Source organism: Cydia strobilella, chromosome 6, assembly GCF_947568885.1.
Source record: "Cydia strobilella chromosome 6, ilCydStro3.1, whole genome shotgun sequence".
Lineage (NCBI taxonomy): Eukaryota > Metazoa > Arthropoda > Insecta > Lepidoptera > Tortricidae > Cydia > Cydia strobilella.
Window position 1 is genome coordinate 12347576 of NC_086046.1, and position 21389 is coordinate 12368964.

The 21389-nt window shown below is 38.1% G+C and overlaps 1 protein-coding gene across 8 annotated transcripts in view; it reads left to right on the forward strand.

Moving 5' to 3' along the window:
• Positions 1 to 21389, forward strand: part of LOC134742467 (phosphatase and actin regulator 4) — a 91715-nt gene that overhangs the window by 53189 nt on the left and 17137 nt on the right. For 7 of the 8 annotated variants that reach the window (XM_063675648.1, XM_063675650.1, XM_063675651.1 and 4 more), the window contains 2 exons: positions 16166 to 16276; positions 19588 to 19755. In XM_063675648.1, the coding sequence (XP_063531718.1) occupies positions 16166 to 16276; positions 19588 to 19755 (279 nt within the window). The remainder of the gene's footprint in view (positions 1 to 16165; positions 16277 to 19587; positions 19756 to 21389) is intronic. The other variant, XM_063675649.1, reaches the window with a different exon arrangement.

Consider the following 21389-nt stretch of genomic DNA (forward strand, 5'->3'; position numbering starts at 1 on the left):
TGCTTGGTTTGAACCACTTACACCACTTCTTATTTCGAAACTGTCTTATTTGAGTATAAATTCTGGTCTTTATTCCTAACTATGTCGTCTTACCTGTCAGCAAATTGACTGTTTAAAAGTTGTTAATTCAGGCGCCACTGAATTTCGTTCCAACTTTAATGTTGTACCTATAGGTACCCTATATATGTATTTTATAAGAAAAAGCCTCTGTAATTTGAAAAGAAATATGCATCAGTAATGGTCACATTTTCCTAAATGGGCGACATTTGCCACTTATAGATAGTCACGAGCGGGGGTGGTTTCGGGCAGTAGCGTCTAACGTCGGTTGCGGGCGGCGGGTGGCCACATATTATCGACCGTTGGCTGCGGTCCGCGAGCAATTTGTAGAAACATTTTTTTTTGTCTCAGACTAGAAACTACAGTCTGAATTAAAACAAAGCAATACATGTTAATTATGAGTCCGTTGCCGTGTCGTACACGAGCGCTGGGCGCGGGCGAGTCGGGCTGCGGGTGTGGAATCAGAGGCGGCGGGTGAGAGCGGGCGCCGTGTCGCGCGCGCCGCCCCGAGGCCGGCGCCTGCCGCCACCGCCGCCGGCGCCGAGGGTCTCTATGATGGGCTACATCATGGGCTGTGCCTGCTTACGAGGTGAGTGACTGGAGACGGAGTGCGCCGTGATGCACGCGCCGTTTCGTGGTCGGCTCCTGACCTGACGCAATAGTCAGCACGGCAGCAATAGCAGTCTCTATCATGGACGACATGCTCTGCTAGTGTGCTGTTGTTGCCAGCGTCTGCTACCATAATTCCGCGAATTTATATAAATTATAATTATGCAGAAGACTTGGAGAGGAGAATCGCGGGACGGCGGGGGCTACAATGCCATGGTTAGGGGTTTTCCTGTTACACATTCGGGTTAGTAGTAAACATTGTAACTCCCTACGACGACTTTTCTTCAATAGACTGGACTGTGTCAGATGCGTATACGACTGATTCTTAACCATCAAAACCTATATTGTACCGCTACGACAACAAAACACCTTTTGTGTTACCTACTAAAGTGCATCCATGAATTTACCAACTGATAACCAAACAACCTGTATACACGTAATGAAATATTAAATCACGTATATCGAGAACAGCATAAATACAGGCGACGTGATTCACGTAAGCATAAGATGTGATTGGAGCAGAGCAAACTTTAACGACGTTAATTTAAAGTTATCGAGGCGAGAAGAGGAGGTGACTGTCGAGTGTCGACTGGTGCCTACGATTCATGTGCAGCTTCACTTTGAGTTAGGTAAAATATAAAGTGAGACAAGGCAGTACGCTTTGTGACAGATAACCGATTTCAGAGTCCAGAAATCTACTTTTTAGGGTTCCGTACTCAAAGGGTAAAAAAGGAACCCTATTATACTAAGACTCCGCTGTCTGTATGTCTGTCCGTCTGTGACCAGGCTGTATCTCACGATTCATGAATCGTGATAGCTAGACAGTTGTAATTTTCACAGATGATGTATTTCTGTTGCCGCTATAACAACAAATACTAAAAACAGAATAAAATAAATATTTAAGTGGGGTTCCCATACAACAAACGAGATTTTTTAGCCGTTTTTTGCGTAATGGTTGGTACGGAACCCTTCGTGCGCGAGTCCGACTCGCACTTGGCCGGTTTTTTTTTTCGTAGTTGAAAAAAATACCTACACAGATATGTACCTAATAATAAATAAACCGTATTCCCTAGCTAAAGTAAATATCGAGTATAAAGCCATTATTCAAATCAAATGGAATTGCTTTAGGGTAGGACGGGGACAATTGAAACACGTTATGATTAAAACAAGCCAATTTTACTTGAACTCTTTTGGACTTTTGGATGGGAATTAAGCAATAGTTTAACTGCCATTAAACAGCGACGGAGTGTTGTTTGTAAATAATATTGGCCCTTGAAGTCAAACATGTGATGTGGGGGGGTTGAAACAACCTTCTTGGGAACGATTGAAACGTTTCAAACGTCCCCGTGTTTTAATCGTCCCTATACGTAACCGACGGAAATTAAAATGAGGTTCTGATTTTGAGACTAGGTATTCACTGAAAAATTATTTAGAAGTTACAGGGGACACACATTTTACCACTTTGTCTCTCGCGCAAACTATTCAGTTTAGAAAAAAATTATATTAGAAAACTCAATATCATTTTTGAAGACCTATCTATAGATACCGCACACGTATGGGTTTGATGAAAAAAATGTTTTTGAGTTTTAGTTGTTAGTATGGGGAACCCCCAAAATTTATCGTTTTTTTTTCTATTTTTGTGTGAAATATACAGAATACATCTACTTACCAAGATTCAACAGTATAGTTCTTATAGCTTCGGAAAAAAGTGGCCGTGACATACGGACGGACAGACAGACAGACATGACGAATCCATAAGGGTTCCGGTTTTTGCCATTTGGCTACGGAACCCTAAAAACGGCAAAAAAAATCACAGTTGTTGTATGGGAGCCCCACTTAATCCTTCAATGCATGGTTTTTTATTTAAAGGTGCGTTCAATCTGTTCAATCGTTTCTGTTAAATCTGTGAGCTGTCCAATGCTTTGTATACATTTTGCAACAATATGCATTTAAGGGTAAAAATTTTTTAATTCTGTTTTTAGTATTCGCTGTTATAGCGGCAACAGAAATACGAAATACGTCATCTGTGAAAATTTCAACTGTCTAGCTATCACGGTTCATGACATGCAGCCTGGTGACAGACAGACAGAGGAGTCTTAGTAATAGGGTCCCGTTTTTACCCTTTGGGTACGGAACCCTAAAACATTAGATTATATGGTAAATGCTAGGTAATTCTGTCATTTTTAAACTTTTTCTATATTTTTTCTATCGGTCCAGGCTATAAGCATAATCGATAGATGAGGTATGAGGTCGACAGTAAAATTGTGTTATTATAAATGATAATGATACGTTAAAAAAAACGTTACTTTCATTTTTAGGGTTCCGTACCTCAAAAGGAAAAAAACGGAACCCTTATGGATCACTCGTGCGTCTGTCTGTCTGTCTGTCCGTCTGTCACAGCCTATTTTCTCCGAAACTACTAGACCAATTAAGTTAAAATTTGGTATATATATTTAAGTTTGTGACCCAAAGACGGACATGTAACGTAAACAAATGAATTTTAAACATGGGGGCCACTTTTGGGGGGTAAATGAGAAAATTAAAAAACAAAGTTTTCCAAACTATACCGTGTTACATATCAAATGAAAGAGCTCATTGTGAGAATCTCAGATATTTTTTTTGTTAATTTTAGGATAAACAGTTTAGAAGTTATTCAAGAAAATAGGCAAAAAAATGACCATCCCCCCCCCCCCCTCGAAACTACTGGGTCTAAAATTTTGAAAATAATACACTAAATAGATCTTTAGGTACCTTCAGATTACAGGAAACCTATTAGAAATGTGCACTCAAGCGTGAGTCGGACTTAATTACACAACACATATACAAAGTCAAAGTCAAAGTATTCTTTATTCAAATAGGCCTAGCAACAAGCACTTTTAGATTGTCAAGTTTTACAAATATTACCTTTATCTAAATATCAGAGCAATTTATTGATGCAGTTATTATTATTCTTAAAAACATTGAATTATTATAGATATGTCAAGCTTAATAATAAGAGTTTCACAAAAGGATCGTCAAACACCCAAAATTGTATAAAAAATACTAGTCTAGAAACTTTCTAGGATAAAAATCTAAATGTCAATAAATACGGATTACCTAATATAGGTATTCATTGAATTATCAATTTCATCATTATTAACATAAAAATAAATAATTAATTATTTTCAATCACAATCCCACGGTGTTTCATCATTCATGTAGTCTTGTGTGCTATAATTACTTTTTGATCCGACCCCTACGGGTTTTTTAAAGATAGTTCACTAACGTTTCACATAAAAAATACATTGTTTAAATTGTGTATCGGAACCCTTGGAACGCGAGTCCGACTCGCACTTGGCCGGTTTTTTTTCAAAGAATGTATAATCTGGTACCTACAATTGTGCAAACTCCGTTGACGTCAGTCTCACAGCGCAGTTCTCTATACTAAATGAGCGCAGCTGAAGCTGCATGTACGTGGGAGTTTGCAATTATACCACTTTTATACGCCCCCGCGTACATCGTTGTATTCTTTGTTTAATTACCAGTTCTTTGCATTAAGAGAAAACATTTATTATCAAAAGGAACGCCATAAAAGTGACATTATTGACCTGCATTCGTGTATTTCTTAACTATACACATACAGTGAGTACAAGGTATGATAGCTATAAAGTTGTTAATAGTTGTCAACATCAAGTTATATATCCTCTGAGAATGATTACTATATGAATAATAAAGTTATGACACTTTCTAAAGTTAGGTTGAATATTTTAGTAGGGTAACTATGTAGGAACATGATGCATAGCAAGTATTTTACAGTGATATGATAAAATATTGCTATACCTACTTTTTATATTAGACATAATTTAATACTGTCATTAAAAATTCGAATTTAATAATAAAACATTCATGTAGGTGTTGAATAATACAAGCAATTTGTTCAACGAAAATGTTTCCTTTTTTAACATTCTGATTAATCTTATGCGGTCATTGAACTTGAAGATCTCGTACTGTTGATTCTTTCTCCAGCACTAAATGAATGGCGATAAATTATAAATTCACAACAAAGCGAGTCAGCGCGTGGGCGGGCGGCCGGCAGCGCTGAGGGCGGGCGGCGATCGAAGGGCGCGCGCGGTGCCGGCGTGAGGCCGGGGGGCGGCAGGGTAACGATCGTGCGGCCGCAGTGTTCAGTTCAGTCTTCCAGCCGCGAGCGCGCCGCGACGATGAGCGACGTCGGCACGCTCGCCGCCATGGACGCCTTCGCGGGCGGCGCGAGGCGGAGGCCCGCGCGCCTGCCGCCGCCGCCGCCCTTCGTGCCTCCGCCGCCGCCGCAGCGCCACGACCACTACTACATGCGCCGCAAGTCGCCCGTCCCGAGGCAATGCGCGAACCTCGCGCTCTTTACACGCAACGGTACCGATAACAGCCATCAGCCTTATCACTCACCAGCTGACTAAAACTGCCGCCGCTATCACTCATCTTTGCTTACATTTAACATTGGCATGCTACGTAAGCTTCTGACAGCAGCAACAAGCAGTTTGACAAGCTGTTATCGCACGCGCTTGCCGGACGCTCACCGGCCGACATGCCGGCAATGTCAATGTCACGCTCTCATCATCACTACAGCGATACTTGCCTCGGCTTACCTTTTACCGTGACACTCGTTTGACTTTCATTTAATCAATAAGTAATGGCTGAAATTAATAAATAGGAGTACGAGGGCTTAGGTGCTCAGGCTCTAATCATGCGATTTGAATATCTTTTATACCATTGTATTTTACAATCAAATATGCCTACTGATTATATAAAATGATTGGAGTCTCAAGAACTGATCACCATGACTGTTCGTTAGACTTCGACACGTCGAAGTAAAAAAAAGTTAAACAGTAAGCGTTTTATAAAAATGATTTTACACCACCTCAATAAGTACTGAAAGACCCTTCATAATGGTATAAATAATATTCAAATCGCATGAGTAGCGCCGGAGCAGCTAACAAATTTCGGATCGTAATGATCGAGCCAGATCAGCCTGTAAATCTTTCGTGGAACACGACGCAACATACGAGTACAAGCATCGCAGCTGGTAGGAAAGTTTTCTATTAAAGCACGTTATGTGATACGATGTATGCCCAATGAAATAGCACAAAAAATTGCGATGAAACTTATTAATAAAATAATGATACAGTCAATGTGAGGTTTATAAAAAATAATACAAATTGTGCTTATGCTCCATGTGCATAAGGACCCTCTGATGGAAATCCATTGGACGAAAATCTCCTGATACTTGGGCTTACTTACATGTGAAACACTTACCAATTACATTCTCCGGTTCAAGTAGGTATATTCGGTAGCAATAGTACCTACAAGTAACAATTCGAAAAGTAACATTTTTAGTACCTATTTGTAGATGGCAAAAATCTGTTTAATTTTTAATAAATTGCAACAAGAATTTTAGAAATGAAATAGCCATTTTATCCTTATCCTTTAGTTTACATTTATCAGCCTATCAGGGACACACTATATCTATCTGCCACAAATATCAAAAGCCCCATTTAGCCGGTTCAAGAACTTGCATGCAATATTCATACTACAGAGTACAATGAATTCAGTCGATCGACCAAACGAAAATTGCATGCAAGCTCTTGAATCGTCTAGATGGGGCTTCACCTTCACAGTAAAGCAGCAGAGGAAATTACGAGTAGACTTAGTGTCACTTCGACGGATCCTGACTTAGGTACTTGCAATTTTAAGCGCAGGTTTTATTAAATAGGGCCTTATTCTAAGAATGTATTTCTACTCCGAAATGCTAAGTATGTAAATATGTTTACTGTATAGTAATAAGCACTAGGAACGACAATAGGTACAAAATAATGGTAGCAAAATCGAACTTGTGATTCTGCGATAGAAAGTAATCGATATTATGAAAATCTGGACCAGACTGGGAACTGTACCTTATTCTTTCTTGCCCGTGACAGGGGGGTTATGCCCAGCTCTGTGGGTCGTATTATACGAATATTATTTATTTTCAGGCATCTAAGGTCCATTCCATACAATAACATCTTCTTCTTCTATCTATATATATAAACGTAAAAGTCCTGACTAACTGACTGACTCACTTAAATCAACGCCCAGCCCAAACCGTTGGACCTAGAGAGCTGAATTTTTCACAATAGGTAGCTTTTATGACGTTAGTATCCACTAAGAAGGGGTTTTTCAAAATTCATCCCCTAAGGTGGTGAAAAAGGGGTTAAAAGTTTGTATGGAGATCAAACATTTTATTGAGTGCGGGACTGGAATCTTTGTATAAAGGTATATTATTATCATAGAAGAAAAGTAATTTCAGCGATTTTAAAAATTCACCCCTTAAAGGGGTTGAAAAGGGTTTGAAAGTTTGTATAGGGTTCAAATTTTATTTTAAGCTAGGAATTTGAAACTTCGTAGAAAGGTATTTAATTAAAAGACAAGAAAACTTGTTTCAGCATTTTTGAAAATGCATCCCCCAAGGTGGTAAAAATGGAGATCAAACCTTTTTTTGAGTACAGGACTTCAGTCTTTGTGTAAAGGCATATTATTAGAATACAAGAAAAGTAATTTAAGCGTTTTTAAATATTCATCCCCTAAAAGGGTTAAAAAGGGGTTGAAAGTTTGAATCCATTACAAATGCTTATTAAAACTTCTTAGAAAGGCATTGTATAAGATTACAAAAAAAGTTATTTCAACGTTCTTAATAATTCTACCCCTAAGAGTGTTAAAAAGGGGATGTAAGTTTATATGTAGTACAAGTTTTCGTTTTAGCTAGGAACATGAAACTTAGTAAAAGGGCATTATATTAAAACAGACGAAAACTGATTGCACCGTGTTTGAAAAGTTTGTATTAATAAAGTTTGCAGAGGGAGCGAACATTTTTTTTAAATAATGGACTTGAAAATCTAATTGTTGAGAGGGATTACATCGAGAACAATTTTTTCAGTTAGGGGCTTGAAACTTTGTACTTTGTGAAAGACAAATTTCATGCGTTGTATATAATTATTAACAAATGATTAACCGTCCCTACTGATATCTTTTGCTGCATAATGTTCTATATTATGCTCATGTAGAATATATAACCACCAACATACAAATAAATGATGGCGTTGTAAAAAAATTACGCGATTCAAAATTGTTAGCGGGTGCGTGATGACGTGAGAAATGCTATGAAAATGCGGATTACAACATTTTTATTTTATTTTTTGCAACAAAAGAAAAGTGACCACGCCGTTTACCCGGTGGTAACACTTCGTTCTTAGCTTTCTAAAACAAAAGCCATCACTATTCATTGTTCGGTTTTTAGAAAGTGACCACGATGCCCAAGTTGACCCTTGCTTTAGGATTGAGGTATGCAGAGCGTAACATTTGACTTGATAACACTTTTTCTATAAGTAACTTTTTGGAAAAGCTACCGAAAAGAAGATGAGTCAATCAAAAGAAAGACGGATGTTTGTTAAGACATTGCGTGCTCCGACGTGCGTTATTTTCAACACTTAACGAGCACTTGTCTCAAGGGAATGTCTCACGCATAATCGGTACATATACCGAGATTACACTATTCGTCCGACGAAGGCAGATTTGCCGATGAGAATTAGCAGTTCAAGAGTGTTATTCCGATCCCTTGCCAAGAACGAACCGATTGGTATAGTTAGACCAAGAAAAGTCTGCAGCGATTTTGATAGCACACGTAGTGTGTTATTTATGCGTCAAAATTTCATATAAGTTTGACGTTTAAAATAACACTTGCACTGCGTATGCTATCAAAATCGCTGCAAACTTTTCTTGGTCTGACTAGTTCAGGCGAACCAGTTATTAGTACTCGTAGGTACGCTTTCTTTTTAGGCATGTTTACGTACGTTACGCAACACACGTTACACATATCCTCCCAAAACTCTTGTTATGGTTCTCGTGGTGTCACTTATATTGGTGCGAGGTGAATTCAATTGTATCATACCGGCGCGTACGCCGATAAATCACAGCTGAAGGCGCCGTCGCGTGGCCTCGCGCAACTATGTGCCGAGAGTGCGGCGTCGTGCAAAATACGCCATTTAATTGCTCTCCTGAATGTCAATCACCACATTCCATGAAATTGTGCAGCTAGCTTTATTTCCGAGTGGGAATTTGTAAAAATTTACTTTTGAGTGAAAGTTTAAAAAATATCTATTATGTCATAGTTTACACAATAGGTATGAAATAAAATTCGCGGTAGTTGCGGTACGTCAGTAGCGGCAAATCAGACCGTCCAACCGATCTATCAGATGGTCTGAATCGTAACTAGGTAGGTAATCATACGCGACACCCATTCGTCATGTTTAGTGTTCCGTACAACTTTGTTCACAGAACACTTATGGCATCACTTCGGTCTTGCAAATCGGTTAATAGGGAATATTACGCGAACCTCTGCGCAGGGGGGCCACTACCACAGTCTGAAGGTCTATCGCAAAACAAGAAAATCGAAATTTCGTTATCTAACATCTCTGTCACTTGCATATTCGAGCGATAAAGAGGCAGATAGCGAAATTTCGGATTCGCGTTTCCCGGTAGGTTCTCTGTAAACAAACCGCCTTGGTGCATCAATGTCATATTTTATTACTCATCTCTGAAAACTTGTCAAAAAACTGTTAAAGGCACAGTATGTATAAGTTACTCTAATTAATGCATGTTAGACAATAAGTAATATAATGCCAAATAGCACGTAAGGTTTATCTAGATTGATATAAATAAACTAAACTGTATGGTTTACTTAACGGGCTAGTGCTGCACTCTGGTGGCAGAACATTGCAGTAATACCCCCTATTATTATTATCACGAGTTATGTACTGTGTGCAGGGCTCGGAACCGGTATTTTTTAAAAACCCCGAAATAGCCCAATATTTTTAATTTTTTTATGCTCATTACGTAGGACTGAATCATGTATTTAGGAAACAATTTTGCATTATTAAAACGTCCCATTAAAAATGAAATTATAAACAAAAGAACGAAAAAGAACGTAATAATACCGGTATTTTTGTATGGAGCAAATACCGGTTTCCGACCCCTGACTGTGTGTGTGTGTGTGTGTGTGTGTGTGTGTGTGTGTGTGTGTGTGTGTGTGTGTGTGTGTGTGTGTGTGTGTGTGTGTGTGTGTGTGTGTGTGTGTGTGTGTGTGTGTGTGTGTGTGTGTGTGTGTGTGTGTGTGTGTGTGTGTGTGTGTGTGTGTGTGTGTGTGTGTGTGTGTGTGTGTGTGTGTGTGTGTGTGTGTGTGTGTGTGTGTGTGTGTGTGTGTGTGTGTGTGTGTGTCTGTCTTGATATTATCACGTATGTAACAGCTTTTAACTGAGCGCTGCCAGTTTGCTTTACAAGTACTAAGATCTAAAGCCCATTTGGATTGTTTCCAGTGGCAGTTCTGTCAGGTACTTTGTTCTGTAAGCTATTCCGATTATTCGTACCTAAATATAAATAATCCACGGAATTCGATGATTCTGGACATATTTACGAAAGCGTAATTTTAATTCGCATCTATGTTTACGCTAGTTAGCATGTGAAAAATACGTTTATAAAATAGGTAGAAACATGCCACAACAATGTTAGGTACTAACAATAACATTCACAATATCGCAACCAAAAACACATCACAATAATATTTCAAACACGACGAGAATTCAGCTTATTATCCGGGACCGCAACCCATTCCAAGCCCGTTTGTCCTTCATGAAAGCGGCTGAGAATGCTGGAATACTGTGAGTTGGGTGAAAAGGCCCGCTTCCTCTGGCATCGAGTGACGGCCGCGGCCGCGTGCCGCCCTTGACCTGCTGCCGCGCTTGTCTTCCGCACCGGCTGATCGCTGATGAAGGGTTCTTGCTTTTTTTTGTTCGTAGTGTCAATCCGTTTCTGAATAATTGTACATGAGAAGTAGCAGATGTGTATTAAAATTGGGCACTAATTTGCACATGTACCTATTGATGTCATAAATATTTGCCATCTTATAACATAATTTAAGTGCTTACATATTTTTATCTACGCACATATCGTTAGTGCTTTAAAATGCGTTCAGAAACCGTAGGAAATGACCAGCATTATTACAACCAATTTTACTTTGAGAACTTTTTTATCTGTGGTAGTAGGTAAAATCTGTACTTTAATGTTATTACATTATAGATTTTTGTAAGGTTATGAGTTCAAATTTGGAACAGCTTACGAAACTCAAGTGGGTCTCTCTCTCTAGTCTTGCATCCATAGATATTAAAACAGTTATCGATACGAAACGTCAATTTAGTATGTTTTTTTAATATAAACCACACGACATTTGATCTTAAAAAAAAACATTCGTCTTGATGGAGGATCGAATTGCCGCCATTACTTTTGTCATTTGTTTGTTGGTTTTTTGCTGTTACGAAAGTAGAATTGTGAGAAGTTGTTTGTAATTTACATTTTAGTTGAAAATATGAGTAGCTTGTTTCTGTATTTGTTAAAATTTATTTTTATTGCATTATTTTAATATCTATAATCTATAGATATTTTACATGTAGCACTAGTAGCAATGCAGGTCATTTTCCTACGGCTTCTGAACCCATCTTAGATTACCTATGACATGTGTGTGAATAAAGTAGTGTATGCAACTGTACATAAATAGGCCTTAAAACACTCGTGTGTTTCTGTTATGAAACTCGCTGACGCTCGTTTCATAAAACCATTCTTGTATTTTGATGCCTTTCATTATGTATCAGTTGCATAAACTACTAGTATGTAGTTGTGACTCTAATGAAGATACTTTTTTCTGAACTATTACTGAATTTTGTAATATTGTTGTTATAGGTACTATAATAGGTAAAACGTAAAGTACCTATAAATTATTTTTTTGCAAATTCCTCATTTCACCGCTTATCTTTAACGAGAAAAACGATTTCATTACCACAACAATGGGAATGAAACAGCTGTCGTTCAATTATTTGCACATCTGCTTAAAGAAATTTCTCAAGTAGAAAAGAACCTAATTTATTTCCTCATTACGAATGCCAAAATGGAGTTGGGAAAGTTAGGTCTTGGCAATCTGCATTGAATCACATTAACACTTAATTGCACATTATTTACTGCTATATTTATTATTAATTGGTTTGAATTTGAAACACTTGACTTGATTGGCACTGACGTATTTTCTTACTATATTGTGCATTTCAATGTCCAGATAATTGGGTCGGCACTGAGTTTATAGTTCTTTTAAAATATCGGTCATTTTAAAATTAGATGTTGCGACGTGGTACTGAGTAACGTTACGTATAGGTACACAGGGCTAGCGCTATTTATAAATGGTAGTACGTTATTGTTTTGATTTCAAATTTAGGAACCGACCGATTGGAATGTGTTTAAAGCATACAGGATTTAAAACTTAAATATCAGTCAAATGGAGCCCCTAAGTCATATCAAGATCAGAAAATCGGTAGTGTAACGGCCAATTCTAACGTTCTCTGACATTTATTCGTATGGCAAAAACACAATCGTTCATATATGTATATACATAACACACATATAGGTAACAGGTATATCTATTACTGGCATCAAACCGATATTAGAATGATATGGGAATAATGGGAATCATATCAGTTATCTGTCATTCGGGCGTTCATTTCGCTGAGATTTGTCCGCGCAAGTATTGGTGCGAGCGAGACATTCGCGCGGATGACAGCTAACTGATATGACTCCAATATCATTCTAATATCGTTTTGATGTCAGTGCACGTTCGAATTGGCCTGTAAGGTTCCGTAACAGCCGCTACTACATACAAAACTCCGTAGACATTACTTCAAAGATCAACGAAGAAAAAATCATCTCTACTTTACGCGCAGAGGTGTTACATAAAATAAATACTGACAAGTTACAAATAGTAAAAGTAGAGGTAAAATATAGAGCGGTTTTACTCTAAAAACTTTACTATGACTTGGGCTATTTTATAACAAAAGATCACATATATATATGACCAATTACGCTTCTGCCCACCTGAATATGAGCACGCGCGCCATACCTGTTTTTGCGATTACATTCGAATTATTAGTTTAAAATTTTCGTAATTTAATAAACATTGACGTAACATAATCGTCTGTACTGTAATGTCTAGTTTACCGGGCATCGTCGCCCGCCCACGTGCGAGTTGTGTCTATGTCACGAATGTTTCTTATCCACGTCATTCTCGTGAAAGAATCTCTCGGTTTCGTGTTAACGCGACCCAATTTAATCCATTAAACCAATTTATCTTTCGCCTGAAACATTCACATAACTTTTTGATAAATTATTTAACTCTATATTGGTATTTGTTACAATGCGTATGTAAAAAGTGTTTAACACGGTTATTGGTGAACTCGTGTGTGAGTAAAAACATAATAAATCAAATATATGTATGATCACTTACATTACATGGTCGTTAATTTCCCCAGAGGCGCTGTTAGTAGCATGGAATACTTAATAGGGTATTTCTTGAGGAATAACTCTAGCATATCTTGTTTCATCGCTCTACTCATTTACAGAGAGTTCTGGAGTACATGTTTAGTTATTTATGGCAAAACTCCAAATGTAGCTGCAAATTGAATTCCTTAAGTAAAGCATTGACTATTCCAGAAAACTGTTTTCGACTTTAAATTAGAGTGTTTATTAAAAAGATGACGTGCTCGAGATGTCGCGTCATTGATGTTTTCTGCGTTTGTCACGGTACTCACGGTAGATGTGTTTAACGAGCTCGTGGGATGTGATCGTCGAGAAAATGTATTTGGCAAACCAGCATAAGTGTGATCTACAGCTCCGCAAGAATTGTGCGTCTTCATAGACGACACTTGTATTAGTGCTTGAGACGATGCATTTGGTACCGGAATAAATAACTGCCCTGGGTTCACGCTCGCTGCTTGAGGAATGTGTGCAGAGAATGTTCCACCTAGCGTACCGTACTCTTGACATTGCGTCTATTACTGGACTACAGGTCCTACGCGCCGTCCGCATTTCTGCCTAATTACATCACCCATCACTCTTCGACTCACCGTACAACTAATATTATGTAATTAACACGACTAAAACTTATGTTTCTGGTAAACAAACCGTTTTTAGTTTAAACACCTAAGATTCCACAAACCACAACGTTTTATTATCAGAGTAAATAAATATTTATAGTAGGTACACGATGTAATACACGACGTTATTAAAATTCATAACATTCTGAGTGTGTTTCTCGTAGGTAACTACAGCGCCGCGCCCTCGGCACTCCGGAAGGCGGAAAACCTTGAATCCGCAGAGGTCCTTCAAAAGTCATACGTACGGGATAGGGTGTTGTGGTTACGTAAGATTGCAGCGAGCGACGTCCTCGGAACTGTCAGGGTGCTCGGCCAAGGGCGGCGGGATCGATCGGCGCTGAGCCCACGCGTGCGAACAAATCAGCGCGCTCGCGCACCAACCCCCACTCCCTCCAGCCTGTTGAATACACATCGGCGTCCTTGTATAACTTAAAATGATTGAGAGTTATTGTATGTCAGGCCTCCGGACCTATTGATGTTGAGAACGTAAAATAACAGCCCCCATTTTCAGTTGCTTATCTTGGATGCTTCGTTCCTTTGATGACTAATAAAATTAAATTTCATAGGGCGAGAACTATGACTTAAATTAAATTGGAACTCTTTTCAGCCAATCGTTCCTTAATTGCTGATGTTGAAAATAGTTCGTAAGTATTCTAATTTCTCATTTGCCAGGAAAAGCATACCGACTTGTCATTAATAATTAATTGGCGTTCGCTTTCACTATTGATAACTTGATAATCTTTTTGTGATTTTGGTTATTCAAATCATATTTGGATTTCATGATATTGTTGATTGGAGCAAACCTGCAAACAAATATATTTTTCAAATTTTAAGTCAAATCAAATAAAAGTTTATAAGAGGAGTTAAATGTTTACAAATTCTAATTTGCAATATCTGACATGAGTTACGTGAGATTGGTTTAATTTACAATTGGCTTATAGTGAACTTTTTGTCAATTGTTCGCGTACCTATTTGGAACTTTGCCATCTGATAAAAGTGGCAAAAGCTTGCACAGAGATGTATCACTCAATTAAATCTTAATAACAAAGCTGTGTTTACTAAATATTCTCACGAAGTAGGCCAAGGCAGCGCGTTTGATGGATCGCGTGGGTACCAAATATAATTATTGAATCAATCATAGTTTCGTTTTCGCGTAGGCGACGTCGGCGCGAAATTATTTGTTCGTCAGTTGGTTAATTTTGCGTCGCGGGATGCGTAAATTGCTTTCCGGCCAAGGGCTGCAACAATCCGGTTTTATCCCTGTATCACAGTACACTAAATGCCGTTGAATTAAGTTGTTAAACACATACACAAATCATAAAATAAAAAATGAAAACGGAAAACAAGGTTAAACTTATTTTTGGCGCTTACTTTACTGGATTTAACATACTTTCCTACGACGGTTAAATGCCCCTGATGGGCCTGATGTCACGCACTAAACACGCGTGTAGTAGTACTAGTCATATCTTATTTTTTACTTATCTACTGCTTTATAATACGTTTGGTATTATAAAGCAGTAGATATACATAATACAAGGAATTTGATCCTCTCAAAAATTCTGCCAACTAACTGACACTGACATTGAGTATTATTTGTTTCTCGTCAGTCGGTTAATTTTATGACGCGGGATGCGTCAATTGCGTTCCCATAGCGCGGCCAGGGACACGCGGTGGGCGCTGCGATGAATGGAAACGCGTGCCGCCAGCGCGCACGTCTATTATTAGCACGTCCATACCCACATTATCCACCACCGTGACATTTTTTAACACGTATTTGATTCTGCAGAATGAGGAGTGTCTTATCAACTGGCTTTTTTCCCATGAATCTAATGCACGTATTGAAGCACAAGGAAAGAATAAGCCCTTGAAAAACCACTCCTCACATAACCTACATGACAACGTACGTCAGGTTTACTGTCTTACTTACAAACCAAATGTTACAGGAACGTAACTCGAAATCATGATTTTAAATTTGTCCCATGACGCGTTTTCAATTACAATTTAAAGTTTGAGCATCATCTGCGTCATCTATGAGAACGCGAGCGACAATCATGCTGGAATGTAGTAGCTGCTCGTAGCAATTTTTTAAAGCTATAAATACCTAAACGGGAATATCCTGCCACCCTTAGCCCCGGGCAGTGATGGCCTACTATAACCGCGCAGAAAACCGTAAAAACGGGCTTTTAGTGAAAATCACATTATAAACATTAAAAGCGTCATAAAATCTTTTGTATTCTACCATTCTCCCTATTTACGATCGTGATAAAGTAACGATACAAAATTTACGATTCGGTTCTGTAAGAAACAATTTAGATTAGATACAAATACGTTCGAGCCCTACGTTTGTTATTCAGTATCATACCGTCTTTACCTACTTCACTTCAAGCCAAGTGCCAAAATCAACATCTTGATAACAGAACTGCTTATGTTTCCTATTATACAATTTTTGTTTATTTTGTTTACAGAACCAAAGAAAGACAAATTGGAAAATGGCAGCGAGCTGATGAGGCCCGAGCGTCCGAACTCGTTGACAGCAGGCAAGCACACGCGGCGGATATGTTATCAAGGAGACGTAGGTCAGTACTTACCTTGTCGTATAGTCGAGTAATCAAACAGTTTCGTTTATTTGACTCTCATTGCGGTGATTGTTCAAAAGTTGTACTAGTATAGGAAAATACCTTGATTTATCTTTACTTTGTAGACATAGGCTCAACACCGAACGCTGTGTACTTATAAAAAAAAATTACTTGGTATTCATAGTCAGTCAAATAAATGATGATTTAGAACTGATTCGCAGATGGGCATGTAACTTCGGTTTAAAGGTTAACGCACAGAAATCGCAGGCAATTGTTATCGGTAGTCCTTATTATATTAGTGGGCTCTCAGACATGGTGGTACCCGACATTCTTTTTGATGGAATTCCCATCTCTTTCTCCTCTACTGTTAGGAATTTGGGTATCACCATGGATGAGACGCTTTCCTGGTCGGCCCATACGGCTGAGGTGAGTAGGAGGATATTTGCATCTCTCCACTCTTTAAAGCGTCTCCAAAACTTCCTCCCTGTTCACACCAAGCTGACTATAGCGCGATCCCTCTTGATGCCACTTCTGGACTATGGTGACATTGCGTTCGTGGACCTCAAAGAGGAACTACTTGACAAGCTGGAGCGTCTCCAAAATGTGTGTATCCGTTACATTTTTGGTTTGCGGAAATATGACCACATCTCCGACTTCCGTTCTCAGCTCGGTTGGCTTCGGATCCGTCGGCGCAGGGATGTGCATGTCTTGTCCTTACTGTTCAACGTCCTATTCAATCCGACCTACCCTCCATATCTCTCTGAGAGATTTATACTTATCTGGCAGATGGTAGTGGTCATCGCTTGAGATCGAGTGCAAACCTGACTCTCGCTGTGCCGTGTAACAAGACCCGGTCATATGCGAAGTCTTTCACAGTGCGCGCTGTACAGTTGTGGAACAAGTTGCCATTATCCCTTAGACAGTCCCAGTCGGTAGCATCACTCAAGGGAAAATTACATAAGTTGTGGCTTTCTGATGACTTGTGTTGTACTTAGTTGAGTACTAAGATTATTTATTTAGTTGTGATAATATATATATATATATATATATATATATATATGTATATTTATAGGTATATATTTGTGTTTATACGGATATGTATTGTATATATATATATATATGTTTATTTTATATTCTAGATTACAGGTTTTAATTATTTACGTTTGTAATAATTGAACCATAATTTACTTTCTGTTCATAGTGTTCGTTTGTCTATCTTGATCTGTTTATTGTTTCATTCTCAATTGCTCAAAGGTTGACTGGAAGAGATCCCTTATAGGGATAAGTCCGCCTTTGTACATTGTATATATTTATGTTCTTTTATTGTGTTTGTAATCTGTCTTATGTACAATAAAGTGTTTACATACATACATACATACATACATACATACATACATACATACATAGTAGATTGTTAACCAAGGGATGAAAGGCACTCATTTCTGTCGAAGTAGTTTGGTGCTCGAACGCAGTGAGACACTACTTTTAATTTCGAATCATATCGAATACGAGGAAAGTGAAATACATGTTTTTTAACAACATGAGTGTATAATTTTTTATAGCATTTCTTGAGGGTAATTTCAGTTAACGATTTAGGTAAAAGTATCGTTATTTATGGAATGGGGAGTTTTTCAATTGCTTATCGTAAAAAAATGAAACAAATCGTACCTATTGCAGAAACGTATCATTTTCTGCATAATTTTTAGAACAACAATTACCCTCTTTCAGAGCATGAGAAATAAAAAAATAAAATCTACTTTTTGTGCGTGAAATGCAGTGCACCTGCACTATAATTTATGTTGCGTTATTTGTACCTACACTTACGTACCTGTTTGGTCTAGCCAGCGAATATAATAAATCAAGATCATTTTGCTACAACCCACATACCTACATTACCTACGTCTTGATCAATAGTGCTGCCTCGTCTCGTAGGTCATTGGATTTGCTGGTTCAACTTTCGTTACCTAGCCATATAGATATCATTAATCAATCGACTTGCCCTTGTCAAGTCTCAGAAAACTCTGAAGGACAAGTCTCCCACATTTTTAATCGTATTTTGTTAAGTATTTTATTCATAATGTCGCTGTGAAAACGGCCACTCAATACGGGCCACAAAAAGAGCCATTATCTAATAATTGCCAGACAATGTTTATGTGATTCACGAATCTGGGCAGGCGGATGTACCTAGTGCTCATTGTTAGCCAAAAATCGTGGCGTAACACGTAGTGGGATAGTACGGTTACATTACAACATTCGTCACCGCGCATGAGGCCACATACATACTTACATATAATTCATAGTTTATTGTTTTAAACAAATAAGCGTAACAGTATTTAACGCACGTTTCCAGTTTCTCTTTATATGTTTTTGTACTGTATATTGTCCCATTTGTCCCTATTATAGTCAGCAGTCAAAGAAACAGCGCAGAATTTATTTTCTGGACAATTTAGAAGGTGATAACTTTTTCTATTACATTCGTGACTTCTATTATTGCCTTCAAAGTTTAGAGGTTTCATTCAAAATGACTCAAACTGCTTTGCGCCGCATGGTGAGCCTTCAATTATCGTCGAGTAGTAAATCTTTGGGATAGAGCGGTTATACTACGGCAGAAATACCGCTAACTGAACCAAGAATGTGCGTTAGCACCTTATAACTGGATGATTTATACCTAAAACTTCATGAACTGCGTGGAATTCTGTTTCTGGGTTCCGAAAAGCGTCACCTTTGGTCATAACTGCCTAAAGGGCTGTTAATGGACCGAGGCGATAATAGACTCGTATCTCAATAGTGCAATAAAATCATTTGTTGGAATTTACCCACAAGTTAAAGTGGTAATTGATATTACTGTATTTAGGTAGTCATTTGTAGCACTAGTGCCGTTCAGGCTTTTAGGAGAAAATTGCACGTAGGTATTGCAAATAAGCGAATCCCGCATTATAAATGAGATTTTCACACAAGCCTACTCGTGCGGATTGTGAAAATAAATAAGCTGGTTATTTTGTGCTTCATTTTCAAAAGATTATTTTTTTCGCTAAATTAACGCTAGCTTATCTACGGGACGTTGACCTTCTATTTTGAAGACAATGCTACGCACGAGCTGTCGGAGTCTCGAAGCAGTGGAGCGGGTGTGTTATCTTTAAAAGGAGTTTAGCTGAAAATGAACATCGTGAACATTGTCAAAATGCAAAGTTGGGCTGGAGCCGCGGGCATCAGTAGACTTCTTTGACGGTCAAAGGGTTATTAGGCGAGAGAATGTTCTATAGGTTCTGTAGTTGACCACTATGGTTTAATAGTTACTGTTATCGTTCCAGTAGGCGGTTACGGGGAGCCCGGCGGCGACGAACAATTAATGCTGTCCGAGCTGCCGGAGCCGCCGATCGCGCTGTCGGAGATCGGACCCATCCCGCCACCGCCCATGTTCAGCTCGCCCAGCCCCACGCACCACCATCACCAGCACCAGCAGCATACACATGAGGACTGTACGTATTCATAGTGACAGCAGCTAGTGCTGTGCTGTCCGAACTCCCGCTATCGGAGATCGGCCCCATACGTATGAGGACTGTTAGTCGTTTATAAGCGGCTACTTTGTTTGGGTTATTCCCACTAGTTACCACCAACTTGTTACCAATGGTAAATACTGGGAATTTCTTCCCACCTTTTACCAGTGGTAACTACTGGGAAAAATAAAATAAAAAATTATTATAAAGAAACAAAAAACCCGACTGCACACTAAAAAGAGGAAAACAAGCCCCACAAGAAATATTGTTTAATCAAATGCTAAAACCAAGCTATGGAATACCGTTTAAACAATATATAATGCACTATGAAATGTGTTCGTAATCGATAGTTAATGAATTAATTTTATTTGCGGAATATGGGTTACATAGGGTTGGTATAAATATAGTGTTTACAAGTTCTCCATATTCTACTTAGACAAGCATGCAAAAAATGATCTGTATTTTTGGTGGATTGTTAATGAATTAAAGATCCAACAAGATACAGAGACAGCCTATTTACATCTTTTTTTTTTTTTTTAATGTTTATTTCATAGAATATGGTACAAAGATGGTCAAATTACAATAAGTGCGGCATATTCTGCCTCTATCGGCGTAGAAATATGTATTACTTACAACTAAGTTGCTATACCTACTTGATTATTACTAACATGCATATAATATATTTTAATATTTACATATCGAGTTTTTACAAACCTTATAATTACCTAGGTATTGGCACAATAGTAGTTAAGTCAGGAATAAATTACAATACATTAAAATTATATTACAACAATAAAATAATTAGTTTATTAATAATTAAGGAACTCATTGATCGAATAAAAACACATGTCAAGTAACCAATCAAACATTTTTTTCTGAAATTTATTTATATCTAGTGATTTTATGTCATTTGGAATCTTATTATACAATTTAATTGCCATGATATAAACATTTTTACTAAATATGTTTACTTTTTGTCTTGGAACAAATAGTTTGCTTGGATACCTTCCACTTGTTTTATTATGAACGGCATCATGTAGAGGAAATAGATCTGGGTGTTTTCTGACAAATTTAACAACCTCATATATGTACAAGCAGGGCAGGGGAAGAACGTTTAGCTCCTTAAATATTGGTCTGCAGTGGGCTAAATATTGAGCGCCAGATGCAGCCCGAATACACTTTTTTTGAACGATGAATGCCCTCTGTATATCAACTGAGTTGCCCCAAATGATCAGTCCGTAACGTAACACAGACGACACATATCCATGATACGCAGAAAGAGCGGCCTCTTTAGATGTTAAAGTTCTAAGCTTTCGTAGTGCAAACACAAATCTGTCTAATCTGCTGCATATGTTATCGATGTGTTGTTTCCAGTTTAGATGTTTGTCTATTGTCAAACCAAGGAAGGAGGCTGAGTCGACTGTGTTTATTAAATCGAAATTTAGATTGATTTTGAGATCTAGATTTGGAGAATTATAGTTCTGAAAATGAATTATTTTAGTTTTGTCTGCGTTTAGTTTGAGTTTATTATCCTCTAGCCATTTAATAACCTTACATATTTCAGTATTTGCTTCGGTTTCTAGGTCATTCCTATTTCTACTTTTAATTATTAATGT